This window comes from Eubalaena glacialis, chromosome 19, assembly GCF_028564815.1.
Source record: "Eubalaena glacialis isolate mEubGla1 chromosome 19, mEubGla1.1.hap2.+ XY, whole genome shotgun sequence".
Classification (NCBI taxonomy): Eukaryota; Metazoa; Chordata; class Mammalia; order Artiodactyla; family Balaenidae; genus Eubalaena; species Eubalaena glacialis.
In genome coordinates, this window is record NC_083734.1 from 3,864,963 (window position 1) to 3,890,229 (window position 25,267).

At 51.7% G+C, this 25,267-nt stretch overlaps 1 protein-coding gene across 1 annotated transcript; it reads left to right on the forward strand.

The window, feature by feature from the left end:
- Positions 1-6,666: 6,666 nt before the first annotated feature.
- TRIM16 (tripartite motif containing 16) lies at positions 6,667-24,407 on the forward strand. Its single transcript, XM_061175728.1, has 6 exons — positions 6,667-7,184; positions 13,326-13,421; positions 16,488-16,721; positions 18,941-19,106; positions 19,541-19,636; positions 23,475-24,407. Exons 1-6 carry the CDS (start codon positions 6,672-6,674, stop codon positions 24,056-24,058), a joined length of 1,689 nt encoding a protein of 562 aa, XP_061031711.1. The 5' UTR covers positions 6,667-6,671; the 3' UTR covers positions 24,059-24,407.
- Positions 24,408-25,267: the final 860 nt, after the last annotated feature.

The window sequence follows — 25,267 nt, forward strand, 5'->3', positions numbered from 1 at the left end:
AATGATATGACCGATAAGGGTTTAATAACCAAAATATATAAACAGCTCATACAACTCAACAGCAAAAAAAACCAAACAACCCAATTAAAAAATGGACAGAAGACCTGAATAGACATTTTTCCAAAGAGGACATGCAGATGGCCAACAGGCACATGAAAAGATGCTCAATGCCACTAATCATCAGGGAAATGTAAATCAAAACCACAATGAGATACCATCTCACACCTGTCAGAATGGCCATCATCAAAAATAACACAAATAACAAATGTTGGAGAGGGTGTGAAGAAAACAGAACCCTTGTACACTGTTGGTGGGAATGTAAAGTGGTATAGTCATTGTGGAAAACAGTATGGAGTGTTCTCAAAAAACTAAAAATAGAACTACCGTATGATCCAGCAATTCCACTCCTAGGTATATATCCAAAGAAAGTGAAAACACTAATTTGAAAAGATATATGTACCCAATGTTCATAGCAGCATTATTTACAATAGCCAAGATAATGGAAGCAACCCAAGTGCCTGTCAACAGATGAATGGATAAGGAAAATGTGGTACATATATACAATGGAATACTACTCAGCCATTAAAAAAGAATGAAATTTTGTCATTTGCAGCAACATGGATGGACCTAGAGAGTATTATGCTAAGTGAAATAAGTCAGACAAAGACAAATATTCTATGTTATTACTTATATGTGGAATCTAAAAAATGAAACAAAGGAATGAATATAACAAAACAGAAACAGACTCACAGATATAGAGAACAAACTAGTGGTTACCAGTGGGGAGAGGGGAGGAAGAATAGGCAAGACAGGGGTAGGGGATTAAGACGTACAAACTACTATGTATAAAATAGATAAGCAACAAGGATATATTGTACAGCACAGGGAAATATAGGGGCTTTTGGGTCATTTTCTACATCTTTCCGTCGAGGTGCCCATTCTGATCGGTTGGGGGTGTGCAGCTGTCCCAGGTCCAGAAAACTGGCCAAACAACAGTGGTACCAAAGCAACAGCTGTCCTAGGACCTCTGGGGTGAGCTAGACTTGGAACCCATCTTCCGTCCCCAGGGCAAGAGAGAGCATTTGTTGCGTGTTTTAAAAGATTTGCTCATTTGGTCGCAATAGGTTGTTTTGCCATTTTAAGCCTAAGCTGTAAAGGTGACTAGAGTTTACTTTGTGTAGTTACTTTGGGTTTTCTTATACACAGTTCTCAGAGTGCGAGGCGTGTGCTAACCATGTGCCACATAAAACGTCACGTCTTTGGGTCTGGAATTTATGAGGAATGATTGGAGAGTGTGGTCCGGGTCCTGGGCTCTTTGTTTCTAGGGCATTGAACGCTCCTGCGGAGGTTCCTGGGAGGTCCAGCTGCTAATTCTGGCCCTGAGAGCCTGGGTGACTGGAGGATTGCTGCTCAAGGGTGCACCATGGCCACACCTCGTCGGCAAACAAAAGTGAGCTGGGAACAGCCCCGGGCCAGACCTTCTGTGGCCTCGGCAGGAAATAACCCCGTGTGCTTCCTTAGTTGCAGGTGGTCTGTAGGCCAGTTTTCTCCACCCATCATCAGGAGTCCTGCAGGCATTGTGTTAGGTGCTCACGGGCAAGGCAGACCCTATGCAGGCTCACAATCTTGTTTTCTGAACCAATGTTTGTGCCCCCGTCTTTGTGAGGAACAGGCATGTGGAACACCCTGGGACAGCCCTGCCTTCCTCAGTGGGCCAGTCACTACTCGACAAAGAGACAGGAGGTTTGGGGGAGGGACTCAGAAGGGGCTCGGGTGGTCACACCTGTTGTGCTCTGAGACTAGGAGCAAAGATCCTTTGAGTCTGTTCTCCTCTCCTGCAGTTTGTTCTCTTGTTTTGCAGTAGTTAATTACCAAAAACGATCTAAGAGACTGTCTTCTCATTTTAGGAGAAAAGCAGGGCTGGGGACCCGTTTGCTGATGGCAACCCCAGGCCAGAAAGTCTATTGGGCCTACACCCCCAGGTGAATCAGTAAAAGTCTGGGCTGGTTTCTGGAAGAGTGATGATGCAGCTTCCAGCTCTGTGGTTCTCTGATTTTGGGATTTTACCAGAAAAACTGCACAGTGAATTTGGAGGACTGATTTAAATGTAACTCTTCCAGATAACTCCACCTCACTGTTATCACCATAGTTTTCATAAAAGATAAGACTTTCAGTTCCAGAAAAGGGGGAAGGACACAGTCTCAATCAAGTATCATCCCTTGAAATCAATTAAATTCAGATCTATGACTTGTTTATTATGTTATTCTTATTTTTCTCAGTCTGATTGCCTGCTTTTTCTTAATTTCTGACGGACAAATATTAGCTAGGTTTGTGAGTCACAGCTCAGCAGACACAGATGGAAAATATCCAGAGAGATTTTTGAAGCTGTTTCCTTAGGAGAGAGGCTGCGGGGCTTCCTTAGTCTGAAACTGCCAGATAGAGTCTTTGGGTTGAGAATGCTCTTCTTGAATTCTTCCAGATCCCTCAGGGTGATGGCCTTAAACCCATAAACTGGGAGGGGATCTGTTGGCAGCCGTCGTTCATGTGACTCCAAGGGAGTTTGTCAGTTCGTGGGATTATTCATCACAGAGTCAACTGGATGAAAGATTAATGATGACCTGCCTGCCGACCGATTTCCTACCACATGGCTTGGTAGAGTTTGAGTTTCAAAATTCTGAGCAGGGAAACCTCCCTCAATTCTGGGAAGGAATACCAAGCCACAGCTTGGCCCTAACATCCCTGGTGGCAGGTTTGATTCAGGAAAGAAGGAAATTACAAAATTTGTTTTGTGCCGAAGAGAGAGAGACACTCGTTTCATGTGAGGTTGAGTGATGGGAGGCTGGCCTGGAGGACAGGAGAGGGTGGAATTGCAGGGCCATCTGACGTCCGGGGAGCAGGTGTGATGAGAGGGCCGGGAGGTGGTCTGGACATTGTGATGGGGGGTCAGGAGGACCCCCACCTCGGCTCTGAGATACGTTGGCGGGGGGCGGTGGGGGGAGAAGGATAGCACTAGCCGAGAGGCGGCAGGAGAAGCAGCGTCTTGGGCGAAAGCCGAGCTCCGGTTAAGGCAGGGAGGCAGGGGACTGTCTGAGAAGAGGCTGAGGATATTGGGGTGCTCAGGGCGCAGCGGGGGCGGGGTGGTGACTGTGAGCGCTGGGTCAAGAGGGAATTAGGGTCTAGGACATACGTGGGCATTAGCCCCGCCTTCCGGTGCGGGAGCGTTGACCCAGGAGGCCTGGGTGTGATGAGGTGCCCTGCAGCTCCTGGAGGCCGGCAGGAAGGTGCTGTGTCAGGCCTGGCGGGGGAGGGATTTAGAAGTTGAGGTGGATTCTGTGGTCCTGGGAGGGCCAGAGGCCGCCACGGGGTCAGTGCTCTCAGGCCCAAGTCCGGGCAGATGTCACAGCTTGACCACGGCGCCCTTTCCCCACAAGCTCAGGAGGATCTCAGACACAGCACAGTTTCCCCGAGAGCTACACCGGGAATCTGTTTACCGGCCCTGGCTTCGGCCAAACTGCTCACTTCATAGATGAGGAAGCTGGGGTTGAGAGAGGACAAATGATTTTCCCAGTTCAGGCTGGGACTGAAAATTCAGGTTTCCTGTTTTCCAAGCTGCTGCAGAATGTCTGGTCGCTTGGAGCTCCGATGGGGCACCGGGACGGACTGAGCAAAGCTGCGGGCTGCCCTCCGGGGTCAGCAGGAGAGAAGGGGCGGGGGAGATAAGAGAGAGCTTGGCTCAGTGCTCCCTGATTGGCGCCTGAGGTTGTGGAACGGGTCAGGCTGGGCAGCCACCCCACCTTCCCCTTCCCAGAAATATCAGAGGCTCTGTGGCATGTGGGTGGACCAGTTCAGCTTCCAGAACCAGGTCATTCAGAGAAAGGGACAGAAAAAAAAGCAACCCTATTCGTTAATGTTGGAGAAAACTCCAGGAATGTTCTGGGCTGCGAGAAGCCAGCTCCTTTCCCTCCTGGCCAGAGATTTAAAACCATGAAATGAAATGCAGGGGAACCTCTGGGAACCTCTTCTGGGGTGTCTTCAGCAGTGGAAGAGGGCAGTCAGGTCAGGGATACTCAGGAACCTTCGTACTGCTGAAAAGGGCCGCATCTAGGCCATCATGACATGCATGCTCTGTACATGTTGACAATCAACAGAGCTGCATCTGACATAGATTTTTACTGTTTTCCATGCCCTCCAACACCAAGCGGGAATTCTCGGTCAGTGACAAGAACTGCCCCTTGGTTTATGTGCTTTAATCCAGATCCTGCCAAATCACACGGGGTGGAGAGCCATGGGGGAGTGTGATGGCTTGGACCCACCCCAACCCTAATCTCAGGGGCGAGCTGGACCGGCCCCCGCCCCATTCTCTCTCTGTTCCATTAGTTTTCCAAATCCACTTGAGTGTATATGAAGAAATCCTGCGGGGGAGCTGTGGAACCTCTCCAGGACAGGGGTCCCCAACCCCCGGGCCACAGACCAGTAGTGGTCCGTGGCCTGTTAGGAGCCAGGCTGCACAGCAGGAGGTGAGTGGTGGCTGAGCGAGCAAAGCTTCATCTGTATTTACAGCCGCTCCCCATCGCTTGCATTACTGCCTGAGCTCCGCCTCCTGTCAGCATTGTGGTGAGTTGTATGATTGTTTCATTATATATTACAATGTAACGATAATAGAAATAAAGCTCACGGTAAATGTAATGCGCTTGACTCATCCCGAAACACTCCCCCTGACCCCGGTCCGTGGAAGAATTGTCTTCCGTGAAACCAGTCCCTGGTGCCAAAAAGGTTGGGGACTGCTGCTCTAGGGTACAAACGTTGGGGGCCAGGTACCCTGGAACAGTCCTGGGTTCCTTGGTGCCCACCTGGCATCCCCACCCAGTGGTGATGCCCAGGAGCACCTTTCTTCTGAGGAGCTAGATGCTTCCCACCTTATCCCCTGGCATCTATTATGGGCTGAACTGTGAACCGCCCGCCCCCCGCCAAAACCCCGCATCGTATGTTGAAGTCCTAACTGATGCCGAAAGCTCAGCTTCTCTGTACTGGTGCCGAATCGAATCTCGGAGTTTTGGGTGAAGTAGAAAGAAAAGAATAGCTTTATCGCTTTGGCAGGCAAAGGGGGCCACAGCCAGTGCCGGCCTCGAAGAACTATGTGTCCCAGCCCGGGAGGATCTGCTGAGGGGTTTTATAGCAATGGTTCAGAGGTGAGGTCTCTGACATGATGAGGGTGTGTGCCGGGTCTCAGGTGGGTCTCCTGATCTTGATGAGCTTCTCTGGTCCCTTGAATCTCGCCTCAGGTGGGTTTTGACTGCTCCTCCGTTGATGAGTACCTGTTCAAAGGGAATCTGCCCTGTGGATCTCAGGGAAGGTCATGGAGGCTGGAGTCTTGCCTACAAGAAATGCGGGACAGAAGAAAAAGCCTTCCATGTCTGGGAGCCCCATGGGGCCCCGTTCGTTTTCATAACCCCCAGTACCTCAGAACGTGACTGTATTTGGAGACTGGGCTTTTTCAAGAGGTCATTAAGGTAGGATGAGGTCATGAGGTTGGGCCCTAATCCACATCTGGCTGCTGTCCTTATAAAAAGAGGAGGTTAGGACACACATGTGTACAGAGGGGAGACCGTGTAAAGATACAGGGAGAAGACGGCTGTCTACATGCGAAGGAGAGAGGCCTCAAGAGAGACCAACCCTGCCGACACCTTGATCTTGGACTTCCAGCCTCCAGAAGTGGGAGAAGATACATTTCTGTTGTTTACACCAACCAGTCTGTGGTACTTTGTTATGGCACTGGGAGCAAAGCCATACACCACGTCTAGGACAACCTTAGTAAGTGGGCAAAGCGCCCACCCCTCTCTAGGAGCCACTGGGCAGGTTGTGCAGCCCGGGAGGGCTATCTGTTTAGAGCTCTATGTGGAAGGAGGCACGTTCTTCCTGAGCTTCCTGCCCGCCACTGAATCCCCCTCCGAGAGAAGTCCGTCTCCTGGAATGTGGAAGAAGGTCATATGGAAGAGGTCAGGGTCAGAGACACGGATCCTCTTCCCAGCTGTGTCACGTCCAGTTCTACCAGGTGGGAAGGGATGAGGGCTGCCCTATGGCTAGAGTCCTTACATTCTGGGTTCCTTTAAAAATTGAAAACAGGGGACTTCCCTGGTGGTGCAGTGGTTAAGATTCCACGCTTCCAATGCAGGGGGCGCAGGTTGGATCCCTGGTCAGGGAACTAAGGTCCCCCATGCCACACGGTGCAGCCAAAAAAAATAAAGAAAAACTGAAAACAAAAAATCGAACCTGTCAAGCCACGTAAAGCAACGTCGGCTTTGACCGCAGAGCTCAGGAATCTCCAGTCCTTTCCAGAACGATCCCCCAGCTTGGCTGAGATGATGGGGGGCGAATGAGTCACAGAAGAATAGCAGTTTCGGGTCTGGGCTGGAGGACGGGTCGGAGCCTGTGGGGAGACAGCCTGGGCCTCCCTGAGCCTGGGGACTCGGGCTGCCTTGTGGCCACTGCAGCTGGCCGTCCTCTAAGCCGAGCAGAGTAATGACGACCGACTGAGCTTCCTCTGGGGGGAGGAAACAGTTAAAGTCCTGCCGCAGCTGCCGTCAGCTGGGCGTGGTTCTCCCGTCTGACTGGGGCTGCGGGATCCTGGGCCCAGGAGCAGAGGAAGCCCAGCTCTGGCACAGAACTTCCACATGGCTGAGTTTGATCTGATGGCTCCAGGGCCTCTGCCCGGGGTCCCCGCTCACCCTCCGGCCACTCTCAGCCCAGACTCTGGGTTGGCCAGCCCAGCAGAGGGAGAGGGCACAGCCTCCCTGGGGAGCTCCCTGGGGGAGAGCTGGGGACAGAGCCGTGGCTCTGCCTGGCAGGGGCGTCCTGGGGCGGAGGTGGAGGAGGAGGAGGAGGAGGAGGTCCTGTGCGACTTCTGCCTCGGGGCCAACAGGGTGAGGGCCATGAAGTCCTGCCTGACCTGCATGGTGAACTACTGCCCAGAGCACCTGCGGCCGCACCAGGAGAACAGCAGGCTGCACGGCCACCAGCTGGCAGAGCCCGTGAAGGACCGGGACCTGCTCGTGTGCCCGGCCCACCGCAGCCCGCTGGTTGCCTTCTGCTGCCCCGATGGGCAGTGCATCTGCCAGGAGTGCGGCCGGGCCGAGCACAGGGGCCATGCCTCTGTCTCCCTCGATGCCGCTCACAGGGACAAGGAGGCAAGTGCCGGGGTCCGTGCGGAGAGGGAGGTGGGGAGGCCGTGGGCCAGGGAGAGGCCTGGCCTCTACCTCGGCTCCTGGGGCTGCCGGCTTCACTCCTGTGCTCTTAGCTTTGGCCCCTGGCTGTGCAGCCAGCATCCCTGTCTCTTGCACTTGGCTTTGGAAACTGGAGTCGGTTACTCTGTCGCCATCTCGGTCCTGCTGTCCCTGTACTCTCTCTGTCTGCGTCTGTCGCTCCTCTGGCTACTTTCCTGCTACTTCTCACTCAGCTTTTGGTGACTGATCCGTGGGTGGGTGTTGGGTGCAGAAGGTGTTTCCCTCTGGCTGGATCTGAGTGGCAACGAATGCAATGTAAAGCTTGGCAGAAATTCAAGAGAAAAGAGCCAAAACTTTGCCCGAAGTTCTCTTTTTCCCTTTACCCCAAACAAGAGATCAGTAGCAAGGGCCCCTCTGGAGATACTGGGTATGAAATCCAAGAGCTTGAATAGTGCCGAGATAACAGAGAACTGGAAACTTCCCTCCAGGTACAATGTCAAGGACTGCTTACCTTAGGGAAAATAAATCTCCTCATCAGATAGAGGTATCAGGAGAGACTGAGAAATACCGTGCTCGTAGCCTGTAATTTTATTCCCATCAGGTAGGGCAACCGTTTCTAGAACAGCTGGCTTTTCTTTGCCCTGAGAAAGCTGAGAGCCTGGAGAAGTTCCTGGGAATGGATTCATATGCTTCGTTTCTCATACTCGGACTTTACACGAGCACGTTTGTTCTCAGTGGGGAAGTGCAGTTCTTTTGTCCCACATTTGTTGTGTCCAGACTCTGGGCAGCTCCCTGTCTGCACTGAGCACGGCTGCCAGGCCCGTGGCAGCGTCTTGGCCCCGGGGTTCCTGGGCAGCGGACAAGGAGCTTCCTGGGAGGGGCAGCAGACAAGGAGCTTCCTGGAGGAGGACCCGCTCCTCCACACCCTCCCTTAAGCGTGGATTTGATCCAGCGTTAGTGGGAATTGTTCCAGAAAGCTCTGTATTCCAGATGCCAGTGAGTCACTGTTATCAACTCTACAATCCACTTGCCAACAGTTCCCAGCATCTCCAGTGCCAGGAAATGTCCAGTCAGGAGAGCAGGTCACTGCCACCCACTCCCCACGTTCACAGCCACGTTCACAGAGGAGGCTCAGGGTCAACAGACAGGTCAGAGGATAAAGCTTCACGTAATTGACTACATGGTCTTCATGGAGCCTTGCCGTGTGCTGTGTGCTTTCCGTGGATTTTCCCGTCCAGTCCTGGAATAACTCACTGAGGTGGTGACTCTTTTTGTCTTCACCAAATTTGTCCAGACTCATACAGATGACTAAGCCATGGAGTGGGAATGGAAGCTTCTGGAAAGCCACCCCACTGGAGGAACACAGGGAAGGACCCCAAGGTCACAATATTATAACCTTACTTTATTTTTTTTGCACCAAAACCCTGCCACACATGTCGTAGAGAGGTTAAAGCAGAGTGTACTGCTTTCCCCTTGTTCAGGGTATAATATCTGAATTCTGTTATGTTTAACTGGAAAAGTGATGCATGTCCCTGTTCAGAAACAATCTCCACCAAATACTGAGATAGATTTTCCCAGAAGAGGCCTCCCTCCCAGCCTGGATCTGCCCATCTCCCTCCTCAGAGGCAGGCACCACGATCTACTCTTTCTTCTGTTTCCTTTCAGAAATTCTATGCCTGTAGCAGCATAGATACAATGTGAATTTTAACGTAGTGTAAGCTGGTGCGTTACAGAGACGTAGGGTAATTGTCATTCTGAGCAGGGAGGGTTGTGTTTCTCGTGTGTGGAACCCCAAATTCAGATATCCCAGGAGGGAGCTGTGTCAGGTAAAATACAGACAACTGGGGCAGTTCTTGGTGCTGAGAGCAGGCCGGTTACAGGTGTGATGCAGCAGCCCCGTACCCCAGATCCTTGGTGCGGGCCCAGTTCCCAGCCTCTGCTTCCTGGTGTGCCTAACAGAGTTCCTGCCTTTCCACCCTGCATCCTTGCTTTCAACTCTGAGAGTGAGTGTGTGCTCTGTAAGCGCTTTTTGGGTGGCCCTGCCACGGCTCAGGAGCCAAAAGGTTTCTCGCAAGGAGCCCAGGAGACCAGCTCCGAAGACACAGTACCTGGATGAGGCTGCAGCCACCACCAGGATTATTTTGAAAGTCTTATTAGACATAAGTAAGGCTCCAGAAGCTCCATCTTTCCTCCAGCCAGCCCAAGCCCGCTGGAGCCGCTTGCTGAAGGTCACTTTGGATCGAGTTAAGCGCTAGTCACTCAGGCACGTTGTGCAAGGGAAACCGTGAACAGCAGGGTCAGCCACAGGGACACACAGCGGCCGGGAGCTGCATCGGGTCCACAGAGTGGTTGATTTCTCAGTTCACCGACAGAGCCCCTTCTGAGGCTCCCACGGTCTCTAGCTATGCCAGTGGGCAAAAACTCTGGATTTGGGAATTCTGGGTGTTCTCTGATTATTTGTTCTGTGCTGCTGGGCTTCCAGGGCCCAGCTCTTCCCAACGGGGACTCCGCTCTTCCCCTTGCCCAGGCCAGCGTCCCAGGGCCTCTTAGTTGTTTTGTTTTGTTTTTTTAAATTGAAGTGTAGTTGATTTACAATGTTGTGTTAATTTATGCTGTACAGCAAAGTGACTCAGTTTTACACATATATACATTTTTAAAAAAAATTAATTAATTATTTATTTTCGGCTGTGTTGAGTCTTCGTTTCTGTGCGAGGGCTTTCTCTAGTTGCGGCGAGCGGGGGCCACTCTTCATCGCGGTGCGCGGGCCTCTCACTATCGCGGCCTCTCTTGTTGCGGAGCACAGGCTTCAGACGCGCAGGCTCAGTAGCTGTGGCTCACGGGCCCAGTTGCTCCGCGGCATGTGGGATCTTCCCAGACCAGGGCTCGAACCCGTGTCCCCTGCATTGGCAGGCAGACTCTCAACCACTGCACCACCAGGGAAGCCCTATACATTCTTTTTTAAATATTCTTTTCCATTATGGTTTGCCCCAGGAGATTGGATATAGTTCCCTGTGCTCTACAGTAGGACCTTGTTGTTTATCCATTCTACATGTAATAGTTTGCATCTACCAACCCCAAATCCCCAGGCCATCCCTCTCCCTTAGCTTTTTTTTTCTTTTTGGCCGCACCCTGCAGCATGCAGAACTTCCCCGACCACTGTGCCCCCTGCAGTGGAAGTGCAGAGTCTTAACCACTGGACCACCAGGGAAGCCCTTCTCTTAGCTTTTAAGAGCAGCTAATCTTAACTCCACTCACCTTCTCTGAACTCAGGCTCGCTGCTGGGAAATGAAGCTGTGGCATGCGTGTGTGTGAGTTGTGAAGTTTGCACTCTTTCTGTGACTGCTTTCCTGTTTGTTCTTTTCTGTTCCTTTTCAAGTTTATCAAACATTATCAAGTACTTTCTATGGGCTAAGTGTGCTACGCTATCTCAGGGCGTGTGGGCTGTAGTCAGGAAGCCAGGGCAGGTCCACGTCTCCCTGGATGCCAAAGGGCTGGGGCAGCACAAAGGCCCTGCTGCGTGTTCCAAGGAGGAAGACCCCCGGCAGTGAGGTCAGGGCAGGTATCTTGGGGGAAGGAAGGCTCGGCTGGGCCCCGTCTTAGACCTTCAAGTCCATTAGTGGCAGGTCACTGCATCCAATCTCAGCATTGGTTCCAGAAAGCTCAGGATACGGTGGGGATCTCGGACACAGTCTCCAGGTAGAGCAGGAGCCGGGGTCTGAGAGCCACAAGTGTTCCCGCTTCTTGGGGGCGCCGTGAACCAGCATTGTTCACGGCCCATCTGCTGCCAAAAGGTGGATGGTTTGAGGCTGTTCAGGAGAGTTTCTTCTAGAAGTTCCGAGGAGTGCCTTGGACTCAGTATTATGCAGCTTGGTTTATCCTGAACATTCCAGCAGGCTGTATGTCTTTCAAGAGCAGGGACAGTGTCTTATATAACGGGAGTGGCATGTAGTGAGCTCTCATCAGCTGGCCGAGGAGTGAAGTCGGGGCCCAGCTGGGACCCTAGTGTTCCCAGACACAGACTCTCCAGAGGGAAACACCAAGCAACTGACACCATCTGGAATTTCCTTCTCTCTTCTCCCTCCCCCTGCTGTTCCAGTTTGCATCTCTAACCCGACCCTGGCCACTGAGCTGGGTACCACCTTTGCCCTGGAGACAGAAGCAAGAACGATTTTGTTAACATATTCTTGAGGCACCAGAGGAGACGCTAAACCATCTGATGAGGGTCGTAGAGCCTGAGAGAGGCAGGTCTTATACCCCAGATATGGTACCTTTTGCACAGCATCTGTCCTCACCCCGCTGAAGCGGGGAGGACTCTCTGTGCCCTTGGACATGGGGCCGTCTACTCTCATTGGCACTGCTGTCCTGCTTTTGTGTGGGACCTGCCTGGGCCTGCGATGTGATGTGCGTATGGCTGACGTCTTGGGACACCCTGGAGCCAGGGTCTGGGACACCCCGGAGCCAGCGTCTGAGGCACCCCATCATTTCCTGGGAACAGGAAAAACTGGAGATGCTGGTCTCCCAAGTGGCCCCGCCTCTTGTGGTAAGCAGGAGTGCCTGCTTGTGGGGTGACTGACTCAGAGGTCCCCACTAGGCACTTGGGAGTCCCTTTCTCCTTTTATGGCAGTCCGCAGACAGTGGGGAGAAACCCCCTCCCTGGACACTCTGGGGGTCTCCTGTGACCCAGGATGGTGCTGGGGCCGACCGCTTTAATACACTCTGCACTCGTTGCTACTGTGTGTTCTGTTGTGTCTCCTACCACCTTTCAACAAGCAGCTCATGTCCCCTCCCGTCCTGGAGCAGGTCACTGGGTAATAAGCCTTCTAGACAGACCAAGATTCCACATTGCCCCCAAATAGGCCAGACCCTGCATCTTCCCTGCTTCCCCCACTCCTGGGCATCAGGTCTCAGGTCTCAGGTCTCAGGGGCGGGAGGTCACCCGGGCTCCCTCGGCTCTGAGTCGGGGCCGCAGGGTCTGAGCAAACGTTCCCGGGCTTCTGCAGAGGGAGACGAGTCCCCTGCCTGCCTGGGCTGCCACCACTGGGGCCTGGGATTCCCGCGGGCTTCAGTGGGAGGAAGGGGAGACGCATCACGGTGCCCCCGCACCCTGAGTTCTGTTAGGGTGAATGACGACACAGCTGGCGTGCAGACACACGCTGCTGTGAAAATCAGTGAAAGCTCTTCTTTCTGTTGCTGCTGTCTCGTGCCCTTGTGGACGCAGAAAGTGACGGGGCGTCTGAAGTTTGCAAAGGCTCTGGTTTCATGCCTCGGCACGTTCTCAGCAGACAGTGCTTGGGGAGTTTCAGGAGGCGAGAGTGGGGCTGGGCAGGGGCGTCGACGTGGGCAAACCCGGGGTTCTCAGGCGGGCACTTGCCTCGGCGGGGAGGGTTCGCTCTGCCTGCATCCGGCAGAGAATAAGAGTCCGGGATGGAAAGCAGCCGAGGTAGTGCTAGTAACGATGATGAGGATAATGACGCCACCGACACGGATGGAGCACCTGCAACGTGCCCGCTACTGTACAGAGTTCCTGCTGACACGCCTCCCATCCTTGCGGGAACCCTGTGAATTGGGCACTTTAGCTGCTCCCACCTCACAGGTGAAGAAATGCAAGTGTGGAGGCGTTAAGTAGATTTTCCCGAAGTCTCATCTGCTAAGTAGGAACCCTGGGATGCCCACCCCTGACTTCAAGCGCCCTGTGCTCCTTGTAAGGCTGTTCTGGGGCCGAATGGGCTGGACTCAACTCCACTGACAACTGTGTGACCTTGGATAGGTGGCTCCATTTTCTCACCTGTACAATGGAGATAATGTGTTTACCTGCTATGGGCATGGTCAGGATGATAGGAGGTGACGCAGAGAAATGCTTGAAGCGATGCCCAGCGCAGCGTAAGCTCTCCCTGCATTTTAGCCAGTTCACCCCGGGAAGTGCCGGCACGCAGCTGACCCTCTGTGCCTCCACTGAGGGTGGGTGCTCCAGCCTGGCTTCTGAGAGCAGCTTCTGAGACTGACTCCTCTTTCCATGGAAGAAGGGCAGACGGTGCCTTTGCTCCTGGGGACCTTCCGAGTGCCCTGGGCTACTTCTTCCTTGACGCTGACCTTTCCTCTAATTAGGCTGAGCTTCAGAGCACCCAGTTAGACCTGGAGCGGAAACTCAAGTTGAATGAAGACGCCATCGCCAGGCTCCAAGCCAACCATAAATCCGTTCTGGTAAGGCTGGCCGGGGTCACCTGCCGGGCTTTGGCACACCTGGCAGCTGCTGCGTGCTCAGCCAGGCCCACCCGGGGTTGTGGGATGCAGGGTGCAGGCCCGGCCCCCATGTCCACGGGCCCCACGTGTTTTATCATTGGGTGAGAAATGTGGGTACAGATAAGGTCGGCCACACCGCAGGGTGACTTCACCTTGTTATGGGGATTTGCTATGAAATTAGTTCAAGATTCAGAACTGGCAAGTGATTTACTTTTTAATGTTATCGAGTAGAAGCAAGCTAGTCCTGTAATGACAGTGTCCTTATTTGTATATGTGCATATGCTTTTTTGACCGGGAGAAAAGGGTATATGTGGGAGTCAAGGGGGGTGGTTAGCTAGAGCTCCAGAAATTATGCATAATCTTGGATTCTTCCATCATGGGAGGGTGTTCTGCATGCGATTTTCACCAGTCCTAAATCCTGGCAGCCAGAAAAGAGAGGTGAGAGCTGCTGGATTAGTGGATGGTATTTGATAAGGCCAGTGGCGTGCCAGGCTACTTAGTTTTAGTCTCTCTGGTTTATGACCACTTTCTATAATAAACTCTAAGTAGACCCAAACAGTTCCACAAAGGTTTCTCGTTAGTGGCAAGCCAATAACCACAACTCAGAGGCGAATGCAAAACAACTGCCCTATGGCAGTCAGTCAGCAGCAGCATCTTTGCATATCAAGAATGATTCTATCAATTCATCCATCCATCCACCTACGTATCCACTATCCATCCATCCATCCATCCATCCATCTGTCCATCCATCCACCCATCTGTCCATCCATCCACCCATCCATCCATCCACCCACCTATCCATCCATCCACCCACCTATCCATCCATCCACCCACCTATCCATCCATCCACCCATCCACCCATCCATCCATCCACCCACCTATCCATCCATCCATCCACCCATCCACCCATCCATCTATCCATCCATCCACCCATCCATCTATGCATCCACCCATCCATCTATCCATCCATCCACCCACCCACCCATCCGTCTATCCATCCATCCATCCATCACCTACCCATCCACTCACCCATCCATCCATCCATCCATCCATCCATCCATCCATCCATCCATCCATATCTAATACATGTAACCATTTCAACTTAATTTCTTCCTCCTTGGTGTTTATAACTAACTAGCTGTGGAAGCATGAATACCTATTTCTTACCCATATAATCTTATGAAAAGAAGAACAATAATTATCCCTTTAAAGTCTTGGAAACCTTCAGAGATTGTTGATTTCCATGCTCAATGTAATCTGGAGAACCGCATGGAGCATCTTGCCTTTTTCCAGCTCTTTATTTTCCAGACACTTTGATCCCTACTCAGTTCTTCTCTTAACTGCATGGTAACCAGGTGAGGTAGTTACCACAGTGGCCACCGTGTAGGAGGTACATGAGGACACAGAGACAACAAGAATTCTCCAGGGCCCCCAGGTTGATGGGACAGGAGAGCCTGGGAGTGTTGCTTCCTTGACCTAAGAATGACTCAGTCTGTTGCAATGGTGGTGCTTTAGTTTCTTTATCTAAGAAATGGGGACTGTAGTAGTACAGTTGTCCCTTGGTGTCCTCAGGGGATTGGTTTTAGGACAACCCCCAATCCCCCCCCCCCAACAGATACCAAAATCCACAGATGCTCAAGTCCCTTGTATAAAATGGCCCAGTATTTGCATGTAAACCTACGCACATCCTCCCGTATACTTTACATCTTCTCTAGATTACTTATAATACCGGATACAATGTAAATGCTATGTAAATAGTGGCCAGCTTGGCAGAGTCTAGTTTTGCTTTTTGGAACTTTCTGGAATTTTTTTCCCAAATATTTTCGTTCTGTGGTTGGTTGAATTCGTGAATGTGGAATCCGCAGATATGGAGGGCCATCTGTATTTACCTTCTGGGGTTGCCATGAGAGAATATGTACACAGTGCTCAGAACAGTGCCTGGCCCATGATAAGCACTTCCTAAATGTGGCCGTTATTGTATTACTATGTTATGTAATTAAAAAGTGACCAGGCAGGCGGCAGGACCCCAGGAGAACAGAAATCAGTACCTGGAGGGGCTGCTCAGAGGGCTCTCAGATGGGATGGCCATGGAGGGACAGTGGGGGAGATTGAGGCAGGCGGGGCATGGGCTCCGGGCTGTGGAGTGGGGTGAAGGGAGGGTGAGCAAAGGAAAGTGTTTCCAAGAACTTTACATGAAGTTTAACCACGTAATTTGTGTTGGGGCAACGATCTGGAGTTGGGCGTTGTCAGAGGGAGCCATCAGCACCAGGACCTAAGAACTACCAAAGAGAAGTGGAAACCGTTGAAAACGTGGATTGAAGTTGTAAATATGACATTGACTGAAGGCATTTGTAAAGGATGTGGAAGGATAGAATCCCACATGCACAAGTGCCATCATGCAAATCCTTGCTATTCATCACATGGAATTTGTTTTATATATTTTTGAACATGGCATTCCATTCTGCATAGGTAGGCTGGTCCTGCAATGCTTAGGTGCTGTGGACACCTGCACACACCCTAAACATTTTGTGCCTGGCACAGACACCATAGGGTTAGATGTGCTTTTGGCTCAGATGGACCCGGTGGGCAGTTTAACTGGACATAAAGGAAATGCTAAGAAAGCAAATTCATGCTACTGATTTGTACAAAGAAGCCAAATTATTATTTTACCGCAAGAAACATGACTATCAATATACTGAATACGTACATTGTCCTGGTTGGAAGATTGATGTCACAAACTTGAAGAGCAGCCCGACTGTCAGAGCTGGACTCAGAAATCAGATAATTCACTCTCCCATCTGATGGATGAGAGACTAAGGGAATGATTGGCAAATAAGTACTTATACCCTGGAGAGTCCTTCTTGTTTCCGGGAACCCAGGATTCAAATGAGAGTAAAGGCTTCCTTTTACAATAGGAAATCGCTCCCTGATTTGCGGGTTTCTCGGGTTTGCATTTTTGCGTGTTGAGCTTGGAGAAGGTTGGACGCCTCACTAACAGGTTCTTCACCCCCCCCCCCCCCCCGCCAGGTGTCGGTGTCGGAGGTAAAGGTGGTGGCGAAGGAGCAGTTTGGGGACCTCCTTGCTGCCATGAGGAAGGCCCAGGCTGACGTGATGCTTTTCCTGGAGGAGAAGGAGCAAGCTGCCCTGGGCCAGGCCAACGGCATCAAGACCCACCTGGAGTACAGGAGCGCAGAGATGGAGAAGACCAGGCAGGAGCTGGACAGAATCGCTGCCATCGGCAGCCCCGTGCTTTTCCTGGAGGTATGGGCCGCCGTGCCGCTGATGCCAGGGAGACCTTCACTCTGCTCGGCCTGCGGCGCACGGGGGAAGGGAACTGCCCGCTGATAATCGGGTGTGCAGGGAGCTGTGAGGACGGAGCGCGGCTGAGTACCGGAGTACGGGAGGGAGGGCTTTCCAGAGCGGAGAGGCGGGAACCGGCTCGTGGAAGATGCGTCGTGTGCCAGCAGAGGCGACGGCATGTGCAAAGGCAGAGAGGTTTGAGACAGCACAGCTGATTTGGGGAACTAAGGTGCTTTCACAAGGATGGGGTGTGGGACGCTGGGCACAGAGTGATGGGAGGCGAGGCTGGTGGGGCCAGGTGGGCATCTGGCTGTAGAAGCTTGTTCTTCATCGTGAAGTCACAGCAACCCAGGGAGGACTTCAGGTGAGGGGTGATGAGCTCAGGCCTCAGTGTGCTTTGTAAACCACTCCGACAGTGGAGGGATGCTTGCTGGGCCGGGGTGAGACCGGGGTCCTGCTGCCTTTCGGAGAGGGCTGCACGTGCTGGGGTGACTGAGGACAGACAGCCCAGCAGAGAAGATGAGACCTTTCATTACAATGTGCCATTCGCTGTATGTTAAGCCACCTGCCATCAGACATTCCATCCTCCTGGATCTGTCACTAGAGCGCTGTGTAGTTTTTAGCAAGTCAGTTAACCTTTTTGGGTCTCAAATTCCTCATTTATAAACAAGCAGGTCGGAGTCAATGATTTCCAAGGCTCCTTCAGTGCTAATATTCCTACATACAAATAATTCTTTTATTGCATTTTGGGAAGAGATTCCCTTCTAGTTAACGGCAAACATAAATGTTTATTATGAAAAAAAAACTTGGAAAATATGGAAAAATATAAAGGAACACGATCATCCATATTCCCATCACCCAAGATAATCGTCGTTAGCCTTGTAATGAGTGAGAGAAAGAGAAGCAGACAGAGACAGACAGACAGACATACCAAAGAATGTCTTTCAGTTCCTTTACTTTTCAATATCAAAACAAAGAAACTATGAAGAAAAATTTGGCTTCCCACGTCATGAGTTTCCTAAAGAGCATATAAATAATTTAAAAAAAGAAATAAAATCTTTTTTTTTCTCCTTTGGTAACTTTAACATAAAAACTTTAATATGTATAAAATATATTTTAGTATAGGACAACTTATTTTAGTTAAACATAACTTCTTTTTCCACAGATTTTTAGCCAATCGAAATGACATGTATTGTTCCCCAGTGATTCTTTTTTTTAGAAATAGACCATTTTATTTTATTTTATTTTTTATTTTTTCGCTGTGCCGTGCGGTATGAGGGATCTTAGTGCCCTGACCAGGGATCCAACCCTCGCCCCCTGCCTTGGAAGCATAGAGTCTTAACCAGTGGACCGCCAGGGAAGTCCCCCCAGTGATCTAAAATGTTACTTTTATCATATATGGCACTAACTCTACATATGGCGTTAAAATGTTTATTTTTCTCCCTATCTACTCTCTGGCTTGGCCTCTTTCTTCTCTTCCATTGATCTAACCATTCTGGTATAACTGTTTTCATCACTAAGTTTTCTGCTGTACCCAGTCTGTAATTCAGTGCTTCCATTGCATTTGAATTTTGATAATGTGTTACACCTGAAAGCAACCTTTCCTGATCCCTGCAGAGTTTTGAAGCATGAGAGGCTTAATGTGATTATCTATGTGAAAACACTTTTCAAACTCTAAAGCACAGAACAAGAATTAGAGAACACTGTGTATTGGGTTGAACCGACTAGGAAAATGCAGCAGCAAGCATTCCCGCCTGAGGACTTGTCTGTGAATCGTCCAAGTGCTACACCCGTTCCTCCATCCCTGTCGTGGCTTGTGTTTAAATTAGTTAAAAAAAAAAAAAGTACTGATAGAATGAAGGTTGCAGGAATGTTACCGCCATCTGCGCTGTGGGTGTAGCACATTTGTTCTTGGATTCCCTGTCTGGGCTACGTATTGCATCTGCTCGTGGGTGCCTAGTATCTCTTGATTTTTAGAAGTCCACTTTCCCAGTTAAAAAACACGAATGCTTTCTACATTATCAGACGCTGAGCTGGACCCATTACACACCCTTTCTTTGTGAAGTGCACGTCACCATCAGCCTATTTTACAGATGCGGAAGGTGCCGTATTGAGGAGGGCAGCCCTGTTTAAGAAGCACAGAAGCCAGGGCAAGTTCTGCTGTGTGTCCTTTCCTGCAGGAGTACTGCAAGTTCAAGAACATGAAGGACGATGCTTTCCCCAGTGTCTACATTGGACTCAAGGACAAGCTCTCGGGCATCAGCAAGGTCATCGCGGACTCCACCGCGCACCTGATCCAGTTGCTGCAGAATTACAAGGAGAAGCTCCAGGAGTTCTCCAAGGAAGGTGAGAGGCTGTGGCTTGTAGTGTCTCCGAGGGGCTGACGGGGGAGGTGGGAGTTGGGAGGGAGAGCAGAACCGGGGAGCTTCTCATTTTCAGAGCCATCCTCTGGCTAGCCGTGCTACTGATGGACACTTACCTTGATGACTGAGACCAGAGAATGTGAGTCAGTCACATCACGCCCTTGGCCGGCATCTCCGAGACTAGCTTCTTCGGTTGCTGATGCCTGTACTTTCAAGTGAAATCCAAGTCAGGCTGGGGTCTTTCCTCAGCGTGTTTTACTTTCGTGTGGCCCGTTGAGCAGGGGTCTCTGACACGTGACTGGTGTCCGGGCCCTTCTTCCCCGAGGAAGCCCAGGGAAGAGGGGCTGGGGGTTCCTGCTTCTTGGGTTCTCCTGCCCACCTGGACAGGCGTGCATGCACAGTTCTCTGCTTTTCTAGAGGAGTACGACATCGGAACTCAGGTGTGTGCCTTCACTGAGCACAAACACTGGACCTCGGAACCTGAGCCCAGCACCAGGCAGCAGTTCCTCCAGTGTAAGTCGTGAGCAGCTTCCCTCTCCCTGGGTGTGGACGTATGTGTGAGGCTTTGGAAGCAAGGATGCCGTCTCTCACGTAGGTTTCAGGTTCTTGCAACATCAGGGTCTATGCCCAAATGGTACATTTTAAAAAGTTTAATTTAAAAAAAATTTGAACTTTTCATTTTGAAGCAGTTTCAAACTTAGGAAAACATTGCAAAAAGAGGACCAAGAATTCTTGTATACCTTTCATCCAGTTTTTCTAAGCGTTAACACTTTACGTTACAACGGTCTACTGATCCAACCCGGAAAATGAAATTGCTGCAAGGCTATTAACTAATCTATGGAATTTATTCGGGTTTCACGAGGTATTCCTCCCAGTGTCCTTTTTCTGGCTGGAAGTCCGGTCCAAGGTCGCAGTTGTTTCTTTGTCTCCAATCTGGGTCCAGTCCCTTTGTCCTTCTGTGTCCTGCATGACCTTGGCCCCTTCAAAGATCCTGGCTAGTTCCCAAATGGCTCCCTGTTAAGTCTGACTTGGCCAGAACTGCAAAACCCATTGTCCCGTCATGATGTGGGAGTGTCCTGGTCTGTCAGCATTTTTGAAAACACGTTATTTCCAATCAATACTTACTTCCTTATGGTTAACAAGACAGGGAGGTTTCATCTCCCAGGAGAGGAAGGGCTGCATCTGGGTAGTCAAGGCTCACTTTTAGGACATGCAGCTGCTTCATCTCTTTGGAACGTGCCGTTGAACCCTGCTTCTGCTTGCTTTCTGGGGGTGAGCGCTGGCTGACCAACTTCTGAACCCCTTTTGCTCTGGTCGTGACGTGGAGCCTCGGGTTCGATGACTGTCTCCTGTTCTTTCCACAGCTCCTCATTTTCCCCAGGACCTCTCGGTTTCCACACAGTTTCCTTGATTTATTCTTTCCTGCTTCCTGACACCAGCACATCTATGTTTTTTTTTAAAAATAAATTTATTTATTTATTAATTATCTATCTTTGGCTGCATTGGGCCTTCGTTGCTGCGCCCGGGCTTTCTCTAGTTGTGGCTAGCAGGGGTTACTCTTTGTTGTGGTGCATGGGCTTCTCATTGCGGTGGCTTCTCTTGTTGCAGAGCACGGGCTCTAGGTGCGCGGCTTCAGTAGTTGTGGTGCGTGGGCTCAGTAGTTGTGGCATATGGGCTTCAGTAGTTGTGGCTCACGGGCTCTAGAGCTCAGGCTCAGTAGTTGTGGTGCACGGGCTTAGTTGCTCCACAGCATGTGGGATCTTCCTGGACCAGGGATCGAACCCGTGTCCCCTGCATTGGCAGGTGGATTCTTAACCACTGCGCCACCAGGGAAGCCCCACATGTATGTTTTACTAACAGATATAGTTAATACAAGAAGCCAAACACCTTTTGTGCTTAACATTAAAATAAAAGTGAACCACATCCTATTATAATCTGTTTTCTGTTGCATGACAGTCGTCTTTTTTCATGCATGACGTTAACTTTTGCTCCTAGAGCATTGCTGTGAACTTTTAGCCTTTTATGGACTCAGATCATTTCACCTGTCCAAGTTCTGTCAAATTGCCAGCTTGACTGACCAGTGGAAGCCACTTGTAAGCTGGCCTCTTTGTCCTTTAAGCATTGACCTTCTGCCCTTGACATTCTAAAAAGTATTGCTGCTTTCTGGCACTCACAGAATGTTCCAGACCCATTCTGGTTTGCTTGTCCCAAGGCATAGAATCACCTACGCTGTAAAGAGCCCTGGGTCCCCCTAGATGAGAAGAGTACTAACGCACTCATTGATTTGGCACGTGTATACCGAGCATCTTCTCAGAGCTAGAACCCCAGGATAGAGTCCCACATAAAATGTGGGGCTGATAGAATAAAAGGAGAACATTCATGAAACAAACACACTGATAAATAATTACACATTGTGATGAGTACCAGGAAGTTATAAAGCCAGGGTGCTCCGAGAGACATTGACAGGCAGGCATGGAGACCTCTTTGAGGACAGACTCACAACCACAATCCGAACGGATCAGTCGGGATCTCCCTGACTCAGGTCAGGGCGAGGACCCCACCGCGGAGGGAACGGTCTGTGCCGAAGCCGCCCGAGCGGGTTCAGCATTAGGTGGGTCTGAGGTCAGGGTGCTGGAGTGTGGAGGTCAAGGGGGAGAGGGCAGGAGACGAGGCTGCTGACGCAGGCACGCGCCAGTCACGCAGGGCCGGGCGGCCAGGGAGGCGGGTCACTGCTTTATCCTAAGGGCAGGGGCACCGTCAGAGGCTGTAAGCTGGGGCGACGCGCTTCACCTTAGCTGGCTCCCCGAAGCGAGCTCCTGTCGGGGAGAAGGTCTGGGCGGGGGAGGCGGGAGAGAGCACCACGACCAGCGTGGGCCTACTGCACCCTCTGGGGGAGATTTGGGGGCGGCTTAGATGGGGGTGAAGTAGGGCACGGAGGCTGGGATCCACAGGACTCAGGGCTGCCTGTGTGTGTGGTGGGGCAAGACGTGGGAGGATGAGGGAAAAGAAGTGGAGTGGGACTTGGGCACCTGGGTTCGTGGAGGTGTTGTTCTTTGGGACCAGGAGGAGAATGTGTGGGGTGGTGACTGCTTGAGAGTTCCCCTGCTAAATATTGGCCGGATATTTTAACAAATGAGTGAATCAAATGGGGGTGTATGAGCGCCTGTCTGCCCCAAACCCTTGCCGACACTGGGTAGAAAAGTGCCTGGATTTCAGGACGTGTTTGTCGAATGAATGAAAGCATGAGCCCATCCGTAGGTTTTATTTCTTGATTCAGTTCAGCAAATAATTCAGTAAATTCCAAGCAATTTGAGCTTCAGGAAGGAAGGAGGTGGAGTGACTTGTCAAAAGGGGTCTGGGACCACTTACGACCTGTGTGGGCGAGGTGCCCCCCGCAAGCAGTTCTCCGTGACACTGGCCTGGCATCCCACAATTTAACTCGGTTCTGGCACTGCCTGGAGATGGCGTCAGATCCCACAGGATGGCCCCCACTTCAGATGCCAGTCGCAAGTATTGGGTCCCCAGGTGACGGACAACTTCTGTCCGACTTGGCTACAAATCAGAGGTTCCCAGGACCACCCCCCCTTGGACTCGAGCATTTGCTACAGCAGCTCACAGAAGTCAGGGAGACACTTACGTTCACCAGTTTATTAAAGGATGCGATAAAGGACACAGATGAGCAGCCAGATGGAGAGAGAGAGGCACGGGGCAAGGCCGGGGAGGGTCCCGATCGCAGGAGCTTCTGTCCCCATGGAGATGGGGTGCATCGCCTTCTGGTGTGGATGTTTGCCAGCCTGGAAGCACTCAGAACCCTGCACTACTGGGATTTTATGGAGGCTTCATCTCATAGGCATGGTGGCCCACTAACTCCATTTCCAGCCCCTCTCACTTCTCATGAGAATAGGAGTTAGGGTTGCAAGTTCCAAGCTTCTGGTCATGACTTGGTCTTTCTGGTGACCAGCCAGCCCCCTCCAGGAGCCCACCCAGAGTTGCCTCGTCAGAACAAAAGACACATGTATAACCTGGGAAGTTACAAGGGTTTCAGGAGCTCTGTGTCAGGAACAGGGGCCACAGACCAAATATCAGAACAGCAGATGGTCCCTAGTGCTCTTATGACTCAGGAGATGACAGGGAGCTTTGTGCCGGCAACCGGGAACCAGAGACCAAATATATATTTATAGTAAATCACAATATCACACTTGCGTTCTGTTTTCTGGTTTTCACCCATCTCTTTTCTGGGAAGGAACAGGGGTCTGGGAGACGGATGTCTTTTCGTCCTTTGGAGGCTCGCTAGGTTTGAAGTGTTGGGTCTGAATCAGCTGGCGGTCCCTGACTTTCTGTGTCCCCTCAGATGCCTGTGACATTGCCTTCGACCCCGACACGGCACACAGGTACCTCCGGCTGCAGGAGGACAACCGCAAGGTCGCCAACACCACGCCCTGGGCGCACCCGTACCCGGACCTCCCCAGCAGGTTCACACACTGGCGGCAGGTGCTGGCTCAGCAGAGCCTCTACCTGCACAGGTACTACTTCGAGGTGGAGCTCTCCGGGGCGGGCATCTACGTGGGCCTGACGTGCCAGGGCATCGACCGCAAGGGCGAGGAACGCAACGGTTGCATTTCCGGAAACAACTTCTCCTGGAGCCTCCAGTGGGATGGCAAAGGGTTCAGGGCCTGGCACAGTGACACGGAGACCCCACTCAGGGCCCGCCCTTGTCAGAGGCTGGGGGTCTACGTGGACTTCCCCGGAGGCGTCCTCTCCTTCTACGGCCTTGAGCCGGAGGCCATGACGCTGGTGCACCGGTTCGACTGTAAGTTTTCGGAGCCCGTCTACCCAGCCTTCTGGCTTTCCAAGAAGGACAACGCCATCCGGATTGTGGATCTGGGAGAGGAACCCGAGAAGCTGGCACCGACCCCGGTGGAGCCCGCTCCCTAGATGCCGGGGTCCAGAGCCCAGACCCGTGCTAACACACAGATGGGGCGGCAGCTTGCGCGTTAAGGCTGACTGGGGGGCAGAATCCCTGCCAGCGGTTGCTGGCTTTAGAAATCACGTGGGTCAGAGGATGAGGGGAAGGGTCTCTGGCCGCCGCCTTGGGCTCCATGCAGCGCTGTTCCCCACGTTTGCAATAATCCTCAGGCCCTAAGTCCCCCTCACCATCTTCTCGTGGTGTCCTGTCTGCTTGGGTGAACAGCGCACTGTGCCCAGAGGTGGTCACCAGGAATCCTCAGAACCATCAGAAAGACTGCAGAGGAATCAGAATAAATTGCTAACTTTATCTCGCTTCCCCCGCGTCCCCGGCACTGTCCTGAGCTCCTCCCGTGCGTCAGCCCTCGTGGCTCTCATGGCAGCCCCGTGGGGTAGCTGCTTACACCGTCCCCATTTTGCAGATGGGGAAGCTGTGGTGCGGTGGGGGGTCAGTGAACTTGCTCAGGGTCATCGTGGTCACGTGGTGAGTGAGTGGCCGAGCCGGGATTCAGACCTGGGAGGGCTGATGTTGTACTTCTAATCACTACCCTACGCTGCCTTCCTCCTTAGACGGTGGGTGTTGTGTGCACGGGAATAAACCACATCATGAACTGCGTTCGTAGGAGTAGAGCGTCTTACGGCCTCCGTCGCTTTGCACCCGCACGTCTGACTGGGCCTTGCAGCCGTGCTGTGACGGAGAGCTCACTACCTCACATGGACGCTCACCTGGTTTGGGGACAGTGAGGACTGCAGGAATGTCTTAGTGGGGTCCGAGTCCTAGTCTCTGTGACCTCAGGGGACGGGGCTCCTTCCTCTCTCCTGGGGCCACCCGGACGGTGTGGACGCGTCTGATTACTCATTCAAGGGCAGTTCTCCACGTGTTTGGGGGCAGCTCTCACACCGTCCCCCCCGGGAATTATTCTTGGCTTCTCACTCTATCTCCCACTTTCCTTTGTGGTTTCCAGGCCTTCTACTCCTCTGATCACATCCCCCTCCTCTCTACAGACGCGCTCCCTAAGATTAATGATATACATTCATCAAACCTTTAGGCAAATGACAAACTGTATTTAAATGGGTTTCTGAGGACATAACCTGAGGCCCCTTTCGGGATTCCCTGGAAATACAACTTCTGGGTCTTTTCCGTGCCCTGTGTCGAGTCAAGTCCCTTCCTCTTTGGCC